The sequence below is a fragment of the Corythoichthys intestinalis genome, chromosome 12 (assembly GCF_030265065.1).
Source record: "Corythoichthys intestinalis isolate RoL2023-P3 chromosome 12, ASM3026506v1, whole genome shotgun sequence".
In the NCBI taxonomy this organism is placed as follows: Eukaryota; Metazoa; Chordata; class Actinopteri; order Syngnathiformes; family Syngnathidae; genus Corythoichthys; species Corythoichthys intestinalis.
This window is the reverse complement of record NC_080406.1, coordinates 14,385,801-14,403,667: the sequence shown is the minus strand read 5'-3', so window position 1 is coordinate 14,403,667 and position 17,867 is coordinate 14,385,801. Positions and strand designations below refer to the sequence as shown.

The window sequence follows — 17,867 nt, the reverse complement described above, 5'->3', positions numbered from 1 at the left end:
GAATCTCTCACCTTGTGGCGAAATTCGCCGCTTTGAAGTCAAAAAGGGTGACCTACGTGAATTGTGTAAATCCAAGGAGAAAAGTTTCAAGGGGGAGGGGGGTCATTTTTATGGTCGGACGTGTGGTATGCAAGCGGGGAAACAGGCACAAAGCCAAAAAAAGCTCACCAGAGTGGCTAAAACATTGACTTATTTCAACGAAATATAGACCAAATACCATAACTAGCAATTAATGAAACAACTGGAACAGTAACTGAAGAAATAGCACAGTACATGAATTTTGTCTGTAGCACCGCAATGCATGCTAGGAGGCATGTTGGACGATGAAGGGAATAAGTACCGTTCTTGCACACACCATATAATTGTTTGCATTAGTCAAACACATTCATATAATTGTTTGCATTAGTCTAACACATTCATCTAACTATAGTTTAGGCAGACTTCACTCAATGCCCTTGGACACAGTAAAGTGAATCACATTATCAGGGCTCATGAGGGGGAAATGGAAAAATGGTACCGTTTCTCGTAGGCACCGTCTAACTGTTTGCATTACTCTAACACACTTAATATAATTAATCAGGGAATAGTATCATTTCTCATATTTACTGTAGGACTGTACTATTTTAACACACACCTAATATAAAATAAATAGCACACCATAGTTTAATGAAAAGAAGCAGAATAGATACACAACGCCATCTTATCACAGAAGCCCAACGTCTGCGTCAAGAGCAAGACTGACGCACAAACTCTTGTAATCAGTTCTCCCGAACACCAACAAGAGCAGCGCGCCTTGTCCTAAAACAAGAAGAGGCAGCCCGGATAAAGAAGTTGATAGCAGGCGCTTGGGACGTCAAGACCAGCGTCGGTCGGTGTGGCTACCACGTCCCATCCACGGACGAACCTAACCGCCAAAAACCGGACACAGACGGATGGCCCCGAAACAACACTCAGCCACACCTTTGGCCCGGCCTACTCCACCACTGACTTAAAAAACACTGGACACTGAGATAACACAGATTTTGCTGCTCGGAAACATTTTCTATGTAGCCTTGTTTTGGATCCAGAAGGGTTCCTCCGTCGTCTGTTTTTGCCTTGATTTTTGACCATTGTCGACGAATAAATTGTCAACCTGCTTTCGGTGAGTCTTCTTCAAACTTTTGGAACACGGAGTCAGTACAAAGGGTTAACATAAGAGGTGAACACGCGGAATATTCGCCCTCCCGGTTAGCGCACAGAGGCGGTAAGCGGCGGAGCACCATTTCCGTTCGGCTGTTGCTGTTTCTGTGCGGCTTGGCCGGGGGGAGGAGGCGAATTCTAACAACGACAACAGTGTTGACAGCAGGTGGCAGCAGAGGTTGACTGTCTCCAACAAGGGAGCAGTGATGACCAAATGAATCTTCTTGAAGCAATGAAGCTTTACAGGCAATTGGTTCAGAGCTTCGTGGCGTTTCATTTGGTCTTATGACAGTTTTGTGATACTGGTGCCAAATTAAGTGTTACCGGTTAATATCTTTTGGAGTAAATATTCCATAATACAGTAAGGTTTTATTTTTGGATACCAAAATAAATACAGTATTTTGATATGGAATGGAACCATCACATTGACATCAAAGCAATCACATTAACACACTGTCCCTTATCAAACAGCTTAAACCATATTATGTTTGCAGGTATTCATTGAATGTGCTGGAAAAACGTTGCGTTCTTCCGTCATTCAGCGGTACAAATCCAACCCCAACTTCACCACGCTGGTTGACACTATAGAGCTGGTCTATACATTTTTATCTCATCTTTTATTGTTTGCAATTTTAGTGCCCAATTCCACATGATTTATTGTCCTCCTGTAGGAGTTACCGGAGAACGAGCACCTCCACCCTCCACTCAGCATCACCGTTGTCGACTGGAGGGCTTTTGGTCGCAGCACACTCGTTGGAAACCACGTTATCAACAACCTGATGACCTTCAAATACATTGCCCCCCCGGCCCTGCCTGCCCATGCACCACCAGCAGTCATATCCATGCCGGGACCACAAGGAGTTGATGGTAATAGTACAGAAAAGCTCAAGTTAGTTTTTTTACCATCTCACTTTTGTTTGTGACTTTTATCAACATTTTGTTGTCATTAATTCCAATTCAGTTTCCTGTTTGGTTATAATATACTGTACATCCAATGATTTGTTGTTTATATATACCGTATTTTCCGGATTAGAAGTCACACTTTTGTTCATTGTTTGGCTGGGGCTGTGACTTATATGTTGATACTGAGTTTGTTTTGTTTATCGTTATGTTATCTCAATAACTGTAATATGTTAACAGATGCCTATTCAGCACTTTGCTCTCCGTTTGCAAAAGGATTATTATTAATATTATCATTATTATTATTAGGGCCTGAGCACCAACTGGTGCGAGAGCCCTATTGTTTTGATTTCTGATCGATTTTTTCCCAATTTTTGATCAATTACTCTATTTTCGATCACCCTTTCACGTAATCGATTTTCATTTTCGATCACTTTTTCGATTTTCAATCAGCTTTTCGATTAATCAATTTCCAATCGCCTGCTCGTTTTACGTTCAATTTTTCGATTAATCGATCTTTCGATCGCTTTTTCGATTACTCGTTCGCTTTTTCGATTAATCGCTTTCCGATCGATTTCTCAATTTTCGTTCGTTTTCGATTAATCGACCGGCAACCGATTCCTCAATTTTTAATCAAGTTTTCGATCAAACAGTCCTTTTCCGATTGATCGATTTCCTATCAATTTCTCGATCACCTTTTCGATTAATCGATTTTCGATAAAGTGTTCTATTAATCGGTCGCTTTTTCGATTAATCGATTCCCGGTCGATTTCTCAAATTTCGATCAGGCTTTCGATTAATCAGTCTTTTTTTCAGGTAATCGATTTCTTGATTTTCGATCGCCTTTTCGGTTCAATCGATTTTCAATCAAGTTTTCAATTGATCGATCACTTTTTGATAAATCGGTAGTTTTTTCGATCAATCAATTTCTGATCGATTTCTCGATTTTTGATTGCCTTTCGATTAATCAATTTTCGATCGATCAATAGATCATCTTTTGCAAATAATCGGTTGCTGTTCGATTTTTCGATTACCTTTTCGATTAATCGATTTGCGATCGATTTCTCGATTGTTGATTGCCTTTCAATCAATTTTCGGTCAATCGATCATCTTTTGCAAATAATCAGTTTCCGGTCGATTTCTCGTTCACCTTTTCAATTAATGGATTTCCGATCGATTTCTTGATTTTTTTTAATCACCTTTTCGATTACTTGATTTTCAATCAAGTTTTCGATTAATCGATTTTCGATCAGTTTTTCGATTGATCAATCTTCGGTCGCTTTTTTGATCAAACGATCGCTTTTTCGATCAAGTATTTTAATAGGACTGCCAAAAACACAAATTTATATACATGCAGTTATACATTATTTTTATTATTGGACGTCAAATCTATTTTAACTGATAGTACTGTCAGCGAATACTTAAGTTGAAAAATTAGTTTCTTTATTGTAAGTTTAAAGAATAAAAAGGTTTTATCTAATGTAATTTTTGTATTTTTGTGATTAGTATGTGATTAGTTTCTACCCTAACTTCATCATTTATTTGAATTTTTAAAATGATTTTAGATCATCATTAATATTCTATTTGGATTCCACTTACCAGTACTTATTTTTATGTGTTTCAACATTATGCAAAAAACAACTTTACCTACAGTATACTTTATATACACTTTCTTTTGTGCTTAGCATGTAAAATTATCCGACTTTTTAAGATGAATTAAAAATATTCTGTTTTGTAACTCAATTATAGAGATAAGCTCTAATGTGACATCAACACCTCCCGATGTTCTCATCACTGTTGAAGAATCGACTCTCGAAAAGAAAACGCCAAGAAGTAATAAGGTGATCCTGATAAACACAGTTTTCATAGGTCGTCTGTTTTATGTTGAAGTCAAAGATGCTTTTGTATTTGCAGGAGAGCCATAAAAAGAGCACCCGACGTTCCACCAAGCGAAGGAGGCGGACAATCGCGGATGAGTCAGCAGAGTGCGTCATTGACTGGTGGTCCAAATATTACGCCTCTGTGGAGAAACAGGTGTAGTGAATGGAGTAGAGTGCAAATTTGTGAATCCGGTTTTCAAGTTCTGTTAGCGCTTAAACATACTTTTCAAATACATTGTGTTCTTTTCATTACAGACCAAACAAACAGAAGGCTCTCCGTTCCCTCAAGTTTTTGAAAAAGGTAAAAGGTGGCTCTAGTTTCTAGTCTGGAAGTATTGATTTATGAGTTACAGTGAGGAGCAGAAGTATTTGCACCCCTTCAAATCAGATTCCTCCTCAAATCTGATTTTCAAGGCTGACTGTTCACACTGTTTTTAGCAAGTGTCCAAATCAGATCTGGGCCTATTCAGACTGGGCCACATTATTCTCACACCTTCGTGCAATGGCAACGAAGGTGTCATCCAGCGTAGAGTGACGTCGCGGACAGTCAAAACCCATCTGAGCTGTTCAGACTGAGAAGCTTCTTGTTCATATCTGATATGAAACTATCTACCCTATGTGGTTTCAGTCAGTCTTGCATAATCTGATTTCTGTGCTTTGGGACTGTTCAGACTACAAAAGAGCCATCCACTTTCAATCTGGATGGGCTAAAATTCTGATTTTGGCTGCAAGTCTAAACAAAGCCTAAATCAGTATGCTGGACAATAGCTATACAGTGGTATGAAAAAGTATCTGAACCTTTTGGAAATTCTCACATTTCTGCATAAAGTCACCATCAAATGTGAACTGATCTTTGTCAAAATCACATAGATGAAAAATCAGCGTCTGCTTTAACGAAAACCACCCAAACATTCATACGTTTTTATATTTTATTGAGGATAGCATGCAAACAATGACAGAAGGGGGGAAAACAAGTAATTTAACCCTCTGCCTAAGGAGACTTAAAGAGCAATTGAAACCATTTTTTCCCCAAGCAACTTAATTCAGATGTGTGCCCAATCACTGATGAGTGGTTTAAAGCTGCCCTGCCCACTATAAAACACACACCTGGTAAGAATTGTCTTGATGGGAAGCATTGTCTGATGTGTGTCATGGCTCGGTCAAAAGAGTTATCTGAAGACCTGCAATCAAGGATTGTTGATTTGTATAAAGCTGGGAAAGGATACAAAACCATCTCTAAAAGTCTGGATGTTCATCAATCGACAGCCAGAGAAGATGTCTATAAATGGAGAGTGTTTGCCACTGTTGCTTCTCTCCCAAGGAGTGGATGTCCACCAAAGATGACGCCAAGAGTTCAGCGCAGAATACTCAGAGAGGTAAAAAAGAACCCTAGAGTTTCTGCTAAAGACTTACAGAAATCACTAGCACAGTCCAATATGTACGTGCGCACCTCAACTATATGTAAAATAATGGCCAAAAATGGTGTTCATGAGAGCAATCCACGAAGGAAGCCACTGCTGTCTAAAAAAAAACTGTTGCTCGTTTAATGTTTGCAAAAAGGCACTTGGACACTCCACATAAGTTTTGGCAAAATATTTTGTGGATTGATCAAACCAAAAGTGAATTGTTTGGGAGTTACACACAACGTCAGGTGTGGAAGAAAAATGGAACAGCTCACCAATATCAACACCTCATCCCCCCCGTGAAGTGGTGGAGGGATTATCATGATTTGGGGCTGTTTTGCTGCTTCTGGGCCTGGACAACTTGCAATCATTAATGGAAGAATGAATTCAAAAGTTTATCAGGATGTTTTGCAGGAAAACCTGAGGCCGTCTGTCAGACAGTTGAAGCTAAAAAGACAATGGATGCTGCAAAAAGACAATGGCTTATGCTGGCTTATTGAATAGTCGCTATGCCGCACGTTTTAGCTCTCCTTTTGTGTCAACATTTACTGTACATCTTTTGACTCTTATGGTCAAACATGTTTGGATGGAAGCTTCAGTGATGCCAAAAATAGTGTAAAACTGGTAGTAGGTTTTCCCAGCCTTCTGCCTCATACCCACAGACGCACTGTTGTGTATTACAGCTTTGCCGTACCACTGCTTGCTCAGCGATGGAATAGACTCTTTAGGTAAGGACATATGTAGAAATTAGAACGAGTGGTGTAAGCATATAGATGCTGTCGATCGATATTGGCTGATTCAGGTTGATAGATTAAAATGTGTAGTTCTCCTATGACATGGTTGCCTTCCCTGTAGATAGAAACTGTTTTTTGTCTATCCCTTTCTCAAAACTTTACATGTGCTTTTGTTCTGTTAGTGAGCAGCTCATTGGATGGCAACAAGAAAAAGAAACAGAAGGGTAAAGGAATGCAAGAGCAGAACCTGAACCTGAGTCTGCCCTCCAAACTGGCCACCCTGCAGGTACTCGTATTCATAGGACAAAGTAATGTCCTCATTTATTAATTGACATCAGATTCGAAGCAAACTCAAAGCAAGTTTTCAATCGCCTATAATACCTATGCTCTATATTGTTAAACTAATAAGTATTTAGTCAACCAACAATTGTGCAAGTTATCCTACTTGAAAAGATTAGAGAGGCCTGTAATTGTCAACATGGGTAAACCTCAACCATGAGAGACAGAATGTGCAAAAAAAAAAAAAAAAAAAAAACAGAAAATCAGATTGCTTGATTTTTAAAGAATTTATTAATTTCCAAATTAGGGTGGAAAATAAATATTTGTTCACCTACAAACAAGCAAGATTTCTGGCTGTCAAAGAGGTCTAACTATTTCTAACAAGGTCTAACGAGGCTTCACTCGTTACCTGTATTAATTACCTGTTTTAACTCATTATCAGTGTTGGGTCTAGAACTCTTTTAACTTACCGTATTTTTCGGACTACAAGTCGCTCCTGAGTATAAGTCGATCCAGCCATAAAATGCCCAACGAAGAGAAAAAAAACATATACAAGTCGCACCGGAGTATAAGTCGAATTTTTGGGAGAAATTTACTTGATAAAATCCAACACATAGAACAGATATGTCATCTTGAAAGGCAATTTAATATAAAAATACAATAGAGAACAACATGCTAAATAAATGTACAGTGCATGAACAACGAAATGTGAATATACTGTCCTACGCTACGGCCTGTCCTGGCTATACAGCGAACTCGCAAAAGACAATGCTGGACGTCCGTATAATTTGCTGAATCAATTTGGTCCTCAATAGAAAACAGGTTCGCATCAACGTAAATAAATGATAATTAGGTACTATTAGTAATAAGTAACAGGTTAGCATGCGTTCGCTATCATTAGCACATCGTTCAAACAACCACACAACTGGCTCTAAGTGTCCGATCGCGGGTGGAAAACACACAACAACAACAGAAAAGATGATACACGCAGGCGTTGCCTCTGTAGAGATGATTTAAAAGCATAAACAATGAAAGTTGGTTCGCATCCGTCTATTCTCTCTAGCTAACTCGCCCACTCACTCACTCAGAGCTACGTAGCTGTCCGTCTTCTTCTGGCGTGTCACGTAAACAAGTGCGAGTGCGCCCTCACGTGGGCGTGAAAGCGCCACAAACTAAATGCATCCATTTCAAGATAAAAAAGTCAATAATACAATTGAACATACACTGCCAAAGGCAGAACGCGAACGTGGCCATAGCTATAAAGAGTTATTCAGATAACTATAGCATAAGAACATGCTAACAACGTTACAAAACCATCAGTGTCACTAAAAAACACCAAAATAACATGTGAAATTATATCATAATGTGTTAATAATTCCACACATAAGTCGCTCCTGAGTATAAGTCGCACCCCCAGCCAAAATATGAAAAAAAACGCGACATATAGTCCGAAAAATACGGAAGTTATTTACCCAAGGCAAGCTGACAAAAGGCAGGGCACGGTGAGACAGAGTCAGAGAGTTGACGTTTTTCAACCTGCAGGTTGGGAGAGCCAGGAGACAGTTCCGCGACCAATGTCTCATCCAAGTCTCTCCCTGAGCTCTCCCTCGCTGCTAACTTTTATTGAGGGCTTGTTGATGGGCAGAGTACAGTTACAACACTGTTGTCCAACGTGGCAGTATTCTCATCATTGATTGAACAGTGCTTCCCGATTGAATTAAGTCACACTCCTGAGCAGGCAAGATATCTTTGTTTTGAACACACATTTGCACTCAAAGTACTGTAGCTTGGTGGAAAAGTACTGAGATGTTGTGTGATGAATCAACATATGTGTGTGTATCTATTTATCAGCAGAATGTGATCAATCACCGGTAAGCACATGACTATGGGCTAAAACGGTATTCTTCATAATAGCTTGGGAGTGCGCGTATAATAGCTGTGGGAGAGCAAACTGGTATAATATATTTGGCATATAAAAACAAGCTTATCTTACAATAAGTATAAAAGACACCTGTCCACAATCTCAGTCAGTTACGTTCCAAACTCCACTATGGCCAAGACCAAAGAGCTGTCGAAGGACACCAGAGACAAAATTGTAGACCTGCACCAGGCTGGGAAGACTTAATATACAATAGGTAAAACGCTTGATGTAAAGAAATCAACTGTGGGAGCAACTATAGCGAAAATGGAAGACATACAAGACCACTGATAATCTCCCTCGATTTGGGGCTCCATGCAAGATCTCACCCCGTGGCGTCAAAATGCAAAAAAGCAAAAATCCCAGAACCACACGGGGGGACCTAGTGAATGACCAACAGAGAGCTGGGACCGCAGTAACAAAGGCTACTATCAGTAACACAATGCGCCGCCAGGGACTCAAATCCTGCACTGCCAGACGTGTCCCCCTGCTGAAGCCAGTACACGTCCAGGCCCGTCTGCGGTTCGCTAGAAAACATTTGGATGATCCAGAAGAGGAGCGGGAGAATGTGTTATGGTCAGATGAAACCAAGATAGAACTTTTTGGTAGAAACACAGGTTCTCGTGTTTGGAGGAGAAAGAATACTGAATTGCATCCGAAGAACACCATACCCACTTTGAGGCATGGGGGTGGAAACATCATGTTTTGGGGCTGTTTTTCTGCAAAGGGACCAGGACGACTGATCTGTGTAAAGGACAGAATGAATGGGGCCATGTATCGAGAGATTTTGAGTGAAAATCTCCTTCCATCGGCAAGGGCATTGAAGATGAGATGTGGCTGGGTCTTTCAGCATGACAATGATCCCAAACACACAGCCAGGGCAACAAAGGAGGGTCTTGGTAAGAAGCCTTTCAAGGTCCTGGAGTGGCCTAGCCAGTATCCAGATCTCAACCCTATAGAAAATCTGTGGAGGGAGTTGAAAGTCCGTGTTGCCCAACGACAGCCCCAAAACATCACTGCTCTAGAGGAGATCTGCATGCAGGAATGGGCCAAAATACCAGCAACAGTGTTTGAAAAGCTTGTGAATTGTTACAGAAAACGTTTGGCCTCCGTTATTGCTAATAAAGAGTACATAAAAAAGTATGGAGATGAACTTTTGGTATTGACCAAATACTTATTTTCCACAATGATTTGCAAATTCTTTAAAAATCAAACAATGTGATTTTCTGGGGTTTTTTTCCCCACATTTTGTCTCTCATGGTTGAGGTTTACCCATGTTGACAATTACAGGCCTCTCTAATATTGTCAAATGGAAGAACTTGCACAATTAGTGGTTGAGTAAATACTTATTTGCCCCACTGTATAGTGTCTGTGTGATTTTGGAGAAATAAACCCTGATGGATTGAATCCTGAGAAATGACCTGATTCATTCTTTTTGAAAATCCTATCTCTCTATTTGAATGGCAATGGCAGTCTTGTGACTTTTTACCTCCTCATGTCCAATGCTGCAGCTATACAACAAGGAGCTGGAAGCAGAATTCGGACCCTTTGATGACTGGGTTAAGACATACGAGCTGTTCCGCGGAAAGTCCAACGAGGAAGAGGGATCAACAGAGGAGAGGTTTGTCGGCAAGTTTAAGGTGAGAAAATCGTGGCAAACAAACGTTTTGTCACATTTTGCACTATTTCGAATCATGAGTTCGCCTCTCTGTAGGGGAGCTTTTGCTTGTATAAACTCACTGAAGATGAGGAAGGGGCATGGGAGGAAGATGATGGACACCTCAGAGTCAACAGGGGAATCCCACAGAACACACCAGTTCAAGTCCTCATACGGGTTTACATTGTGTCTGTAAGTTCATTTGTATTGTGTTCAGATAAACTTAAAGTCTTACTGGTCTTCATTACACTGTCCCTGAAGGCATCAAACCTGCACCCGGCCGACCCAGATGGAAAAGCAGATCCTTATGTTGTCGTTCAACTCGGCAAGAACGAAATCAAAGACCGTGACAACTACATCCCAAAACAGTTGAACCCTGTCTTTGGAAGGTTGTGATCTGCTTCGAGTTTTGTATTCAATGCTAAATATCAGTTGATTTTTTTCTGTCTTCTTCCAGGTCATTTGAGATACAGGCAACATTTCCTCAAGAGTCTCTGCTGTCGGTGCTGATCTATGACTACGACATGGTGGGAGGGGACGACCTAATAGGGGAGACCCGGATTGATTTGGAGGACCGCTTCTACAGCCGACACCGAGCCACCTGCGGACTCCCGACTGAGTACAGTCTGTGAGTTGTAAAAATCCTGTCTGTTTGTTATGGTAATAGTTAGAGGTGGGAATCTTTGGGCACCTAACGATTACGATTCAGAGACTCCGGTTCGATTATTGATGCCCCCCCCCCCATTTAAAAAAAAAAAAATTTTTTTTGTATATTTGTTCCAAATTGTTCAAAAATCCTCTCAGGCAAAATAAACCAAACTATTATTTTAGTATCAATTTACCGGTTAAAAAACATTAAATAAAATACTCAAGTCCCCATTCTGTATCAGCAGCTTTAAACTACAATTAATTTAATGTTGTGGATCAACCGTTAAAGTTGTTAAAATTGCGCCCGTTATTCCATAATTTCCCTCATGTCTGCTTTCGACATGTGAAAGTTTTAAAACTGTTTCATCATTTAAAGATAGATTCCAGTCAAGATTTTGCCGATTTAGGGGTATTTTAGATAAAAAGTAATTAGGTTCTCTATAACAGAGCCTTCTAGAGAAGTCTACTGCTTTAAGATGGCGCCTGTTTACTAGCGCGGGAAAGTCTGTCATTTCACATCTAGTCTAGATATATGTGATATCTACCATAGCCGTATGTTGCCGTATGTTTGTAGCAACTACCAACTGGTCGCTGTTTGTAGCGGCTGACGGCCGCAGTCAGGTATTATTGTTGTTTTATTAGCATTAGCTGCACATAATATTTACTCTCGGTCCGTTCCTCATTGCGTCCCGAAGACCGCGCTGACTGCGTTTTATTTCCGCTTTACCTGGTAGAATTCAATAATCGGAAATTGGATGTTTGTGAATCGTTCTCGAATCTTCCACGGCCGAATCGCGAATATTCTAAGAATCGGAAATTTTGCACGTCTCTAGTAATAGTAATATTTAGAGTTAAAAAATAATAAATAATAATAAAACAGTAAAACAATAAAAACATTTAAAAATGATATCGGATAATATCGACATAGGTTTTTCATTGCTAAATTTTGCACATGTGACCAGGTGAGAAAGCTAGCTACTACATGGAAAATTCCTACGCCAACACCATTGGTAATGATCATGATACGAATATATCATAACAAGTGCTATAGACATTTATTGCATTAAAACTATGGCATTTTTGTAGTCCATAACTCATGTTATTTCAGACAACGATTGTATAACTAGCACACTAAATTATTGTTGAATATCTTTCATTATGTCGGCTTTAGGTAAATGGCAAGAAAGAATTAGCAACATACTTTTGTCTTTTGCTCGTTTATCTGGAAAATAAAAAAGAACCTGAGGGCTTAGGCCTTGTTATATGGTTGGCACTAAACCTATACTGTACTTTACAGTTTTACAGATACTCATTTTAATGTGGTACTACTTTCAGGGCATATTAGAAGTTACATCCCAGGTAGATGAAAATCAAGATGAAATGGAATTTAAATTAAAATAGCATAAAAGAACTTGTATTATAAATTGTATTTCTTTAAACTATTTGAGAACATAAGGATACAAAGTCACTCACACTGCAGTCCAATAATGGGGATACGAGCGCCACCCCCCACATTTTTTCAAGAGTGTGAGCGTCTAGATTAGTGATGTCACTCACTGATCCAATCCCCGCCCCCTTCTTCTCCTGTTATGCGTGGCGTGCAGACTAACTACGGTCTGCAGGGGGCGTCATTGCAACGCTTGGGGCGCAATTATAATTGTAAGGCAGGGCAAATTTACAGTGCTGGCCAAAAGTATTGGAACCCCTGCAATTCTGTCAGATAATGCTAGTCAATTTCTCTCAGAAAATGATTGCAATTACAAATGCTTTGGTTGTAATATCTTCATTCATTTTGCTTGCAATGAAAAAACACAAAAGAGAATCAAAAACAAAAATCATTATCATTTTACACAAAACGCCAAAAATGGGCAAGACAAAAGTATTGGCACCCTCAGCCCGATACTAGGTAGCACAACCTTTGGACAAAATAACTGCGAACAACCACTTCTGGTATCCATCAATGAGTTTCTTACAATGCTCTGCTGGAATTTAAGACCATTCTTCTTTGGCCAACTACTCCAGGTCTATGAGATTTGAAAGGTGCCTTCTGCAAACTCCATTTTCAGATTTCTCCATGTAATTCAGGTCTGGACTCATTGCTGGCCATTTTAGAAGTGTCCAGTGCTTTGTCTCAAACCATTTTGTAGTGCTTTTTGAAGTATGTTTTGGGTCATTGTCCTGCTTGAAGACCAATGACTTCTGAGGGAGACCCAGCTTTCTCACACTGGGCCCTACATTATGCTGCAAAATTTGTTGGTAGTCTTCAGACCTCATAATGCCATGCACACAGTCTAGCAGTCCAGTGCCAGAGGTAGCAAAGCAACCCCAAAACATCAGAGAACCTTCACCATGTTTGACTGTGGGGACCGTGTTCTTTTCTTGGAAGGCCTCGTTTTTTCCCCCTGTAAACACTATGTTGATGCCAATACTTTTGCCCAGCACTGTATTGCAATCCACTCAACCGAAAGTTGGTGAAAACTTATGATATGGAATGGCAAAAAACTGTCAAACATCCAGCCAGCACCTGCTAATTTTTTTCCCCCAGTGAAGGTTATAATGCCTGGAGAGACTGTCTGAAGCCATCTGAGCTACTGACAAAGCTTTGCAGAGAAAACAACTTGGACGGTCCTCACTTCAGACCAGGACGAATCACAGTGGCCGACAAAGTCTTCACCGGGAAGACGCTTTTCACGCATGAAGGTGCACACTTCAATTTGTTAGTACCAAGTCTGATACCTATGATGATCCTGATGATTTTACTAGACGAGGAACCGATGGAGTCCTATGAGCACTTGTCTCTAAAGATTCTGCATCGTTGGTCTGAGATCCCCAGCATCGGGTGCAAGCTGGTACCGGAGCACATTGAGACCAGGACGCTTTTTCACAAGGCTCGAGCCGGGATGGATCAGGTACGACTGAGGATTCTAATATCGGAGGAATCAAAGTATATCAGCAAAGTTTTGTCTTCCTGCAAGTAAGGTAGAACAAGGCAATTTGGCTGAATATCGATTAACATGGATTGTGTGAATGTGTGTGCACGCGCAGGGCCAGGTCCAGATGTGGGTGGATATGTTCCCCATGGACCTGCCTCATCCTGGACCCGCAGTAGACATTTCCCCTCGCAAACCCAAAGGGTGAGGCCGGTTTATTAACTGAAGGAAAAGCATACCAGTTATTTGGGTGTCAACATTGAGCATGTGGTCTCAGGTATGAACTTCGAGTCATCATTTGGAACACGGAAGACGTGGTTCTAGAAGACAGCAACTTCCTGACTGGTCAAAAGTCCAGTGATATTTATATCAAAGGGTAATATTTGTCATCTGTGATCTTCAATGTAAGCATGGGGCTACAGTAAGCAAGTCCTTTTATCTGTAGCTGGCTGAAAGGTTTGGAGGATGACCGCCAGGAGACCGACGTCCACTACAACTCTCTGACGGGGGAAGGAAACTTCAACTGGCGCTTTGTTTTCCCCTTCCACTACTTGCCCGCGGAGAAGGTGATCATACGTGATATTTGAAAATTTTCGCCTTTTAAAAGACGTTTTTTCACCTTCTTTAGGTTGCAGTTGTATATTAATGGCACTAACCAAGGGTTAAGATCAGTTTTCAACGTTGTGTATAGGCTATTTTCCCTTGATGACAAAAAACTACAGATGTCCTGATCCCGATTGATCGGGTCCGATCACGTGATTTTCAAATAATCGGAATCGGCAAAAAAATATCGGCCATGCCTTTTAAAAAAAATTTTTTTTTGTTTTTAAATTAAATCGTTTTCTAATTGTATTTAACGTTACAGACATAATACGTTACACTCATCCAGAGTCTATAGTTTAGGATTAAGGTAGCGTTATCAAATTTATTCCGATAACGGCGGTAATAAGTTGTTTTTTTTTAATGTATCACGTTAAAATATTTAACGCAATTAACGCATACGTTGCATGACCCACTCACGTATTGTCGCGCTCAATCTGTAATGGCGCCAATTTACCTATATAGAGAGGCAAAAGGCAGCGTAAAATGAGTAGAGTGAATTTTGGCAACCCTTGGAGCTTTTTTTTAATTGGCTAAAGCCTTACAATCCCTCTCCCTACGATTAGAAATATCATGGGGAGCAATGTGGGGAAGCAAGGTAGCAATTGATTTTTTCTTGACACCTTATTTTATTTCCCAACGCAGAGAAGATATATCAATTGGTAGCACTATGTACAGTTATGTTTCCACTTCCCATCATGCATTGGGGCATGACTACAGTATCATTTACTGAAAGCTCAACAAATACACTAGATGGCAATATTTAGTCACAATATACAAATTCACAAGTCTTTCTATCTGTGGATCCCTCTCATAGAAAGAATTAATAATGTAAATGCCATCTTGAGGATTTATTGTCATAATAAACAAATACAGTACTTATGTACTGTTTGTTGAATGTATATATTCGTCCAAGTTTTATTAATTTTTTTCTTAATGCATTGCCAAAATGTATATGATCGGGAAAAATTATCGGGAATGATTGGAATTGAATCGGGAGCAAAAAAAAGCAATCGGATCGGGAAATATCGGGATCGGCAGATACTCAAACTAAAACGATCGGGATCGGATCGGGAGCAAAAAAACATGATCGGAATAACCCTACAAAAAACATCAACCCCTAATATAATGAATCCTTCCTGGAAATAAATCCACAAAATTTCATTTAAATCTCAACTATTTCTGATTTACTTATCCAGATAGACGTTGTGACAGAGATAAATGATTACAGGCAGCTCCTCTCTTCTCTCCTCTCTGTCTGTGACTGTCACCTTACACTTAGCTATTATTAGCTTTTAGCTTAGTTTAACAGCACTCAGTAATGGAGAGTAGACATTTAAACAAGGCAGGAGAAATGATGCAGATAGTCTGCACTTCGAGATTTTAGTTCATGGGATGTTTTAGAACCTGTGTGACTTTGTGAGAGGATGTTTCACCCGATCCTGCAGCAGTGCCCTATAGGCACTTATGCAGAGGGCAGGCAGTATGGAGTTCAGTCGTTACTGTATGGAGTAAATTAAACCATTTTCAGAGAGGGAGGGGTGAGAGAAAGATTCTCATATATAAATAGCACATTATTGCGCGACTAAAATGAGAACTGAATAGATTTTACTTTGAACTAGAAACTGCAATTTCTAGAGAAATTACGATGGGGCTTTGCTGTGGTAGGTACAGATCTATCAGGTCACTCCCTGTAGATTTGGGGACATTTCGGGGACTGGCATTGACTTACATGGGCGCCAGTTAAATGTCAATGAGCTGTAATGTTAAGTTTTTGGTCAAATATCACAACCACACAGGTTTTTCTGCCATTGAAAATCAATGGGAAATTTGGACGCAAAGGGCCGTCAATGGCATTGATGTGCATGGCTATCAATGGCATCAACTTATTTGGGCGCCAGTTGAATGTCAATGGGCTGTCATGGTAAATGGTCAAAAATCACTAGGACCTATGTTTTCCAAACATGAAAATGAATGGGGAAATTTGGACAAACATGGCTGTCAATGGCATCCCATTTGAAACGAATGGGCAGGTTTTTGGCGAATTTTGGAGGAACCGTAATTTTTTTGTCACTTACGGTCATGGAATTTTAGAGGTGTAAATTTTGTGAATTGGTCAAATATTTTGGGACAAGTAGAGTTTTTAACATTTTTTTTTTTTTTTTTTTTTCAAAAAACCTGCGTTTACCGATGAACAGAAAGTTTGAGGGGGCGACATCTTAGCTGAGGAGGGCGGCGTGTCCCAGCCACCCCCAGAATATCCGTCCTTGGCACTAACAGATTTCATTATTACAAATAATACAAAATGTTTTGCAAATTGTTAGGACTTCAATATTTGTTAGGCCTTCGCTATTTTTTCCCCCACCATATTTTACATGAATATTTATATATATATATTTTTTAAGCGTGTCCTGTTATCAAAGATAATAATTTTAAAATTTGTCAAGGATATTTTTAGTTGGATTCACACTTTTCTCATTAAAGGTAATGGTGGTGAAGAAGCGAGACAGCATTTTTTCCCTAGATAAAACTGAACAGAAGCTGCCCGCTATCCTCAGTCTTCAAGTGTGGGACTTCGAGACGCTGTCCTCCGACGACTTCCTAGGTGCATCGCCAGAGTCGCCCTAACTGCAGAACGCTGTCTTTTAACCTTCCCTCGCATGCACATGTTCAGGCACAGTGGAGTTGGACCTCCACGGTTTCCCACGTGGCGCGAAGACTGCCAAATCGTGCAAAGTAGACATCTTCACGGATGGGACGGAGCGGATCTCGATCTTCCAGCAGAAGAGATCCAGAGGCTGGTGGCCTTTCAGCAAGTCTGGAGAACTGACGGTATGCTAACATCACAATTCTAGACCTTAGGCCAGTGCACTTGCCTGACAAATGTCACCATATGACCTCACCAGGGAAAAGTGGAGGCAGAGTTCCACCTTGTGACAGCTGAAGAGGCTGAGAAGAACTCAGTGGGCCGAGCTCGAAAGGAACCAGAACCACTGCCCAAACCCAAGTAAGATTTATTACCAGTTTAACCGATCAAAATGCAGAGATGAAATGTTCCCCAAATACCTTGACACGGTCCTATGTTCCCTCTGTGTCCACTCCACAGCCGACCTGACACCTCCTTTTCGTGGTTTGTCAACCCCTTCAAATGTTTCTTCCACCTGGTTTGGCGGAACTACAAGAAGTACATCATCATTGCTATGGTGTTACTTGTCACAGCACTCTTCCTGGTGCTGTTGCTCTACACTTTGCCGGGCGCCATCTCGCAAAAGTTGGTCAATGGATAGATAGTAGGTGCATGCAAACCTATGATTTTTTTTATAAGTGCAGTTCACACGGTATTTCATGTTTGTTTTCATTTGTTAAAAAAAGGGGGGGTGGGGTGTCACACAGTTTTCCGCACACGCCTACTTTCTCGTAAATTATGTAATACTGTGTGTATGACTGCAACATAACAATAAATGGAACATAGTTCCCCTCTCAGGTTAAGCTCAATGCTAAAATTCTTTCACATGCCTCGATATAGTGGTATGAAAAAGTATCTGAAACCTTTTGGAATTTCTTTCTGGATTTTGCATAAAATCACCATCAAATGTAATCTGATCTTTGTCAAAATCACACAGATGAAAAACTGTCTGCTTTAACTAAAACCACCCAAACATTTATAGGTTTTCATATTTTAATGAGGATAGTATGCAAACAATGACAGGTCACATTTAATATTTTGTACCCCCCACCC

General features: G+C 40.3%; 1 protein-coding gene and 1 long non-coding RNA gene across 2 annotated transcripts in view; one reads left to right on the top strand and one right to left on the bottom strand.

The window, feature by feature from the left end:
* The window catches only part of fer1l6 (fer-1 like family member 6), a 58,794-nt gene extending 41,327 nt beyond the window's left edge, over nt 1-17,467 (top strand). Inside the window, exons 27-46 of the mRNA XM_057853257.1 lie at nt 1,674-1,772; nt 1,851-2,046; nt 3,829-3,920; nt 3,994-4,113; nt 4,215-4,260; nt 6,046-6,090; nt 6,279-6,382; nt 9,805-9,933; nt 10,008-10,142; nt 10,212-10,339; nt 10,408-10,578; nt 13,144-13,298; nt 13,362-13,507; nt 13,644-13,732; nt 13,806-13,904; nt 13,974-14,094; nt 16,613-16,733; nt 16,803-16,960; nt 17,035-17,135; nt 17,235-17,467. Coding sequence (XP_057709240.1) covers nt 1,674-1,772; nt 1,851-2,046; nt 3,829-3,920; nt 3,994-4,113; nt 4,215-4,260; nt 6,046-6,090; nt 6,279-6,382; nt 9,805-9,933; nt 10,008-10,142; nt 10,212-10,339; nt 10,408-10,578; nt 13,144-13,298; nt 13,362-13,507; nt 13,644-13,732; nt 13,806-13,904; nt 13,974-14,094; nt 16,613-16,733; nt 16,803-16,960; nt 17,035-17,135; nt 17,235-17,415 — 2,436 coding nt within the window. The 3' untranslated portion in view covers nt 17,416-17,467. The remainder of the gene's footprint in view (nt 1-1,673; nt 1,773-1,850; nt 2,047-3,828; nt 3,921-3,993; nt 4,114-4,214; nt 4,261-6,045; nt 6,091-6,278; nt 6,383-9,804; nt 9,934-10,007; nt 10,143-10,211; nt 10,340-10,407; nt 10,579-13,143; nt 13,299-13,361; nt 13,508-13,643; nt 13,733-13,805; nt 13,905-13,973; nt 14,095-16,612; nt 16,734-16,802; nt 16,961-17,034; nt 17,136-17,234) is intronic.
* On the bottom strand, nt 14,254-17,478 carry LOC130927437 (uncharacterized). The gene is made up of 3 exons (XR_009066428.1): nt 17,195-17,478; nt 17,032-17,121; nt 14,254-16,954 (listed from the first exon to the last, which is right to left on the bottom strand). It is a non-coding gene; the product is annotated as an uncharacterized LOC130927437 (long non-coding RNA).
* Between the last annotated feature and the right edge of the window lie 389 nt (nt 17,479-17,867).